This window comes from Mesitornis unicolor, unplaced genomic scaffold (genome assembly GCF_000695765.1).
Source record: "Mesitornis unicolor isolate BGI_N332 unplaced genomic scaffold, ASM69576v1 scaffold21905, whole genome shotgun sequence".
NCBI classification, from domain to species: domain Eukaryota; kingdom Metazoa; phylum Chordata; class Aves; order Mesitornithiformes; family Mesitornithidae; genus Mesitornis; species Mesitornis unicolor.
In genome coordinates, this window is record NW_010183748.1 from 1 (window position 1) to 6,167 (window position 6,167).

The 6,167-nt window shown below is 50.6% G+C and overlaps 1 protein-coding gene across 1 annotated transcript; it reads right to left on the reverse strand.

Moving 5' to 3' along the window:
• Positions 1-1,191: 1,191 nt before the first annotated feature.
• LOC104540446 (putative adenosylhomocysteinase 3) lies at positions 1,192-5,962 on the reverse strand (the record flags this gene model as incomplete). Its single annotated transcript, XM_010184255.1, has 7 exons — positions 1,192-1,312; positions 2,320-2,398; positions 2,484-2,552; positions 3,507-3,605; positions 4,104-4,198; positions 4,340-4,410; positions 5,874-5,962. Coding segments are annotated over 7 exons (623 nt in total), but the record flags the coding sequence as incomplete, so codon positions are not given.
• Positions 5,963-6,167: the final 205 nt, after the last annotated feature.

A 6,167-nucleotide genomic window follows, 5' to 3' on the forward strand; every position in this document is an offset into this window, starting at 1 on the left:
GTTACAGGCCTATCATGTTGTATTTGGCCACTGCATGAACATTGCCTCTCGCTTCGAGCTTAACGGCCCTCGGTTGATCCAGGGTCTGAGTCCCACCGGTTTGTGGCAACATCAGCTTGGAAACTTAGGAGAATTTGACTCTTTGCCTTTTATATCTGGAGGCTTCAACTCCTGCAGAACACCAAGCCAAAGGTGTCTGAGTGCACCTCCAGCTCATAGCACACGGGGATGTCTGAATCACAGAATTATTTGGTTGGAAAAGACCTTTAAGGTCATTGAGTCCAATCATAATTGAATGGTTTGGGTTGGAAAGGGCCTCTAAGATCACTGAGTCCAACCATCATGGAAAGGTTTGGGTTGGAAAAGACCCTTAAGATCATTGAGCCCAACCATTATCGAATGGTTTGGGTTGGAAAAGACCTTTAAGATCATTGAGTCCAATCATTATCAAATGGTTTGTGTTGGAAAAGACCTTTAAGATCATCAAGTCCAACCATAATTGAATGGTTTGGGTTGGAAAAGACCTTTAAGATCATCAAGTCCAACCATCATGGAAAGGTTTGTGTTGGAGGGGACCTTTAAGATCATTGAGTCCAACCACCGTCAAATGGTTTGGGTTGGAAAAGACCTTTAAGATCATCAAGTCCAACCATCATCGAATAGTCTGGATTGAAAAAGACCTTTAAGATCATCAAGTCCAACCATCATTGAATGATTCATACGGAACTGGAGGAAATGGGCGGGCATGGCCATGGGCAGCTCCATAATCCATACCACAGGAAAGGAAAGAAAAGCTCAGGATCTGGCAAAACCCACTAAACCCCAAAACTGGGGCGTTTTGGTGCAGCATCGTTGCTCTCATGTGAAGATCTGCACGCCAAAAAGGTGCCTTTTCCTGCAGGAAAAGGATCTGGGCTTCAACCCCTCGACAAGCTGAGTGCAAAGCTGCTTAGTTTTCACAATAAAAAATGCATCGCAGGGTTGGCCACAAATACAAACCCAGAAGGCGAAGCAATTCAAGGGCTTATATTAAAAATGCCCACCAAACCACGTCCCCAAGTGCCACATCCACAAAACCCCCGTGATATCTCCTCAGGGGACCGGTGGGGTTAAACCCCATCCGCTCTGCCCACCCCAGCACGCGTACCCCACATTTATGGCAGAGGAAAGGGAGAGGTTGAGGAGCAGCACCTGTAGTAGTTTGGTTTGAAAGGTCCGTTCTTGTTCAGCCCCAGGTATTTTGCTTGCTCATCCGTCAGCTCTGTCAGGTGGGCATCGAAGGTCGGGAGGTGAAGGCTTGCCACGTACTCGTCTGAAAACCATTTCAAGCCTCGTTAGTAGGGGAAGGGGAAGGCCACGAGTCCTCTCCTGCTGTGCACCAGGTCCACAAAGCCCCAGCGGGGAAAGGCATCACTCCTCACGTCTTTGCTGCTAAATTTCAGGGCTGCTTTTCACCCTGCATGGGGAAAACCAAGGCTCTCCTCTATTCTGAGTTAGAAGGGAAAATCTTTCTCTGAAAGCCTCTTCCAGCAGGACTCCAGGGTCTGCTGCTGTGTTATGCACAACCCTTGGGCAAAATTGGATGCTCTGCTGATGAGACGCCACCAGACTTTTCTGGCAGGGGACACCTAACGCCCAAGGTAGGGACAAGCTGCGCCTGGTCTCAAAAAGTACAATTAATACTAAAAATAAGTGCAAAACCAGTAAAAGCGTGGTCAGCACAGTTGGGTCCTCAGGATGGGGTTCTGCTGGCAAAGCTGTTGGTCAGGGACTACGAGTCACAGAATCACAGAGTCATTAAGGTTGGAAGAGACCTCCAAGCTCATCCTGTCCAACATCAACCCAACCCCACCATGGCCACTAAACCATGGCCCCAAGTGCCACATCCAGGCGCTTCTCGAACCGCTCCAGGGATGGGGCCTCCACCTCCTCCCTGGGCAGCCCCTTCCAGTGCTTGACCACTCTTGCAGTAAAGAAATTACTCCCAATATCCAATCTAACCCTCCCCTGGTGCAATTTGTGTCTTTGCAGCCAACAAAAGCAGCTCTGCTGGCAGAAGCCTTGCATGAAAACCTCCTGAATCAGCATGGATGGATTCCTGAGGTTGGCAGAGCACGTCAGCCTCTTTTCCCCAGGTGGAACCAGGAAACCACGCCTCCAATTTAGGAAAGAGCCAAGACCCAGCGGGTAGAACTCACTGGAAGACCCCGAGCTTGGCAAACACGAGAGCCCAGGAGGCTGCGATGCCCGGCCTAGCAAACCCTCCCATCTGTTCCATCCCAAAACCCGAAAAAGAGAAGGCAACAAGAGCATCCTTACCCATTTTCTTAGGCAGCAAGTACACGTCTTGCTTGTAGCGGCCTTCGGGAGCATTGTAGAGCTCTATCAAAGCCAAAGCCTGGATGGAGAAGACACTTAGGTAAGTAACTGCTGCCCGCCACCGAGCGAGACGCTGCTTTCGGCTCAGCCCAAGCCCTACTCGCCTGCGTGGTGGCAGTGATGGACAGGACGAAGGTGGGGACGGTGGAGCAGCTCAGGGTCAGCAGGCGGCCCTGGGAAGCAAAATCAGGTCATTAGCTCAAGGCGGCACCAAAACCAGTTGACAACCCTACAGAAGGTACTGGAACCACTGGGGAAACACATCCCTTTTGGGTTGAAACAGCGTTTATTGCGTGCACTTGAATCTCAACATACTGGTTGCCTGTAAAACCATTTATAAGTGGAAATACAATAAAATACCCCATGGGAGATACGCTGGGGTGTGATAAAGAAAAACACAGGAGCTTTCCTGTGCTCCAGTAACTCATGGGCCAGACCGGGGTCACACCAAGCCTTTCAACCAGGGGGACCACTGAGCTGCTGAGGCCCAGGAGGTTATGCACTTGGGCTCCACTGCTCTTCCAGATGAAGCAAAGTGGAGAATGATAGAATCACAGAATGTGTTGGGTTGGAAGGGACCTTTACAGCTCATCCAGTCCAACCCCTGCAGTCAGCAGGGACATTGGCACCACATCAGGTTGCTCACAGCCCCATCAAGCCTGACCTTCAATATCTCCAGGGATGGGGCCTGCACCACCTCTCTGGGCAACCTGTGCCACTGATCTACCACCTCATGGGGAAGAACTTTTTCCTCATATCCAACCTAAATCTGCCCTTTTCCAGTTTAAAACCATTACCCCTCATCCTATCGCTCCATGTCCCAGTGAACAGCTCTTCCCAGATTTCTTACAGGCACCTTTCAGGTCCTGGAAGGTCGCTATAAGGTCCCCCCGGAGTCTTCTCTTCTCCAGGCTGAACAACCCCAACTCTCTCAGCTGTCTTTGTAGCAGAGCTGCTCCAGGCCCTGAGCATCTTTGTGGCCTCCTCTGGCCCCGCTCCAGCTCTTCAATGTCCTTTTTGTGCTGGGGACTCCAGAGCTGGACACAGCCCTGCAGGTGGGGTCTGAGCAGAGCAGAGCAGAGGGGCAGGATCCCCGTGGCAATTCCTGCTCTTTGCCCACCACTCACCTCTGCCAGAAGGACTATTCTCTTCCCATCCGGCCAGATGACGTGGTCCACCTGGGACCTCACCCTCTCCCAGGTCAGCTCGGGTGTGCGCAGGCTTGCCTGAAACACAAGGGTGAAACAGCCCAAGATCAGAACCCAGAAGCTACACAATAGGAATGAAAAGAGGAAGCGACTCCACATTGTCCTGGGCTTACAGCTTCCTTTGGGTCCGTCTGCACTCCCAGACCAATGAAACCTTTATGAATCATAACCTGCCGCTATTTTTATGATTACAATACATCAAAGCTCCAGCAACAACTATTGTTGGAGCTGAAGAGGATTCACGGTCATCACCTAAACCGCAGTCACTTCTTTCCAGCACAGAAAATCCCTCTAAACCCATGGGTTTGGCCAAGCAATTCTCCACCGACGTCTGGGCAAGACCTTCCCTGTTTTTCCACTCATCTCTAAGCAGATTTCAGTGCTGTCTGGGAAAATGCAGTGGGGTTGAGTGTGTTGCGTTGCCCCAAGCTGCACCATCTTCTCAGCATGGTTTGGACCCTGCCAAAAGGTCCCCAAAACCCCATTCCCCACACCCCGTGCCATCCCTGCCCTCACCACATCGATCTCAGTGTTGGAGTGCCCCATGTTGCAGACGATGCAGCTGTTCTTCATCCGATCCAGATGTTCCCTGGTCACCACGTTCTTGTTGCCTGCCAGACAGCAAAATCCCCAATAAACACCTGTGTTTATTCATTTTTCCCCATCGTTTTGGCCCTTTCCTTGGGGAAATGGACCTGATTATCATGTGCACATCCCTCACGAGCCACCCTCCCGGCTCCGGGACCGCGTACCTGTGCAGGTGATGACGATGTCCACTTGTCTGATGACTTCGTTGAGTTTCACCAGCCGGAATCCATCCATGCTAAGTGGAAAGGGGGAGAAAAAGTAGTCTGAGAAATGGCAAAAACATGCCAAAAATAGGAAAAAAAAAACCCCGTAAAGTGATTCTCAGAGACTCATTTTAACTTTCCAGTGCCAGACTGGGAAACAGCAAGGCAGCGGGCGAAGGGCCACGTACCCCAAGGCATTAGGAGGGTTTCTGGAGTCACCCTGGAGGATTTGGGACTGTTGTGGGGAGGAGTGAAACGTGATTTTTGGGGGGCTTTTACACTTTCTGTCAAGGCTCCCGCATCTGCAAATCTCAATTTCCAACCGAGACGGCTGCTGCTCTTTGCAAAGTACATCCAAAAGATGCAGATACGCCCTCCTGCTGCAAAAATCCTTTCTGACATGGATTTAGATCATCTTAAAAAAAGCCCCAAACCCACAGATGTCTCTCATTAACCTCACAATCCATATTTAGGCACCTACACGGTCTTTAGAAACGCTGAGCACTCAGCAACTCTCTCCTGACTGCTGCCAGCAAGGTGTATTCAGATAACAAGGGTAGGATATCTTTGTTTTAGGATTTGTTGACACCCGAGAACTTATTTCTGCGACTCTCCCAAGCTGCAAAATCGTAGTTACTAGACAAAAAAAGGTCATTTTTTTTCTGCTGTATGATGTCCCATTTATTGCTATTTTACCACCTCGCTGCAAACTCCTTGTGCAGAGGCAGGGAAGGGGTCGCTGCAAACGACCCAAGTTGCAATTAAAGGACGCGGGTGCTGGATGTGAAGGTTGCCAAGCACACCGAAAGTTGATCAGCTCTGCTAATTAAGCAGGGCTCATTAGTTTTCTCACGGTGATAGCACTTTGAAAGCTCGCTGTGGGTTTAATGAGGGTCCGGGTGGTTTTGGGACTTTGCTTTCACAGTCACGTCCCACCTCGCATCAGCGTCCCTGCACCAAACCAACCTTCACCCGCAGAAAACAAGGTCAGGTGTAAAAACCAGCGTGTCCATGCGACGGGAGAGATGAGGAGGGGTTTGTGCAGTAAAGGTGATGGCAAAACCCGAAATACTCCTTAAGTGAGGGATGTGAACAGCACAGTAAAGCCCGAATCTGCTCTCCAAAGGTCGCCGTTCCCTCCCAACAACCCTTCAAGCCATAGCATTTAAATCTTTCAAGCCATATCACTAAAATCTTTCAAGCCATATAACTGAAAATCTCTCAAGCCGTATCATTAAACTTTATCAAGCAACTCTTGGCTGCTGTGGTTGCAATAATGCAAGCTGGTACGTGGGATATAGATAAACTGGGTGATGCTTTAGTGCAAGAACCCTTTCCTGGCCATAAGAGAGGGTTTTGGATCCCTCCAGGGGTGCAGAGAAGCCATCAACCCTGCACCAGCATCCTTTTTGGGAGGAACCGAGCGGTTTCTGGCCATCATTGTCCTGCAAAAAGAAGCCCCAAAGAAGCAGCCGGGCTGGGTGCGACCGCTTACCAGGCCTGGAGGGCACAGATCGGATCGATCTCGGTCACGTACACTATGGAGCCCATGGCCTTCAAAGCAGCGCAGCAGCCCTTGCCAACCTGGGGAGGGAGAAGAGCACAGAGGAGGAGTGAGAGGGCGCGGGAGGCGCCGAGCATCGACACGGCTGCAGGGACGGATGTCTCTTCTGCAGCCCCAAGGGCTCTTTGCAAGTCTCTGGGTACATCTACTCGATTTTGGGGTGAAATGCTTGAATCACAGAATATGAGGAGCTCGAAGGGACCTGGAAAGCTCCCTCAGTGCAAC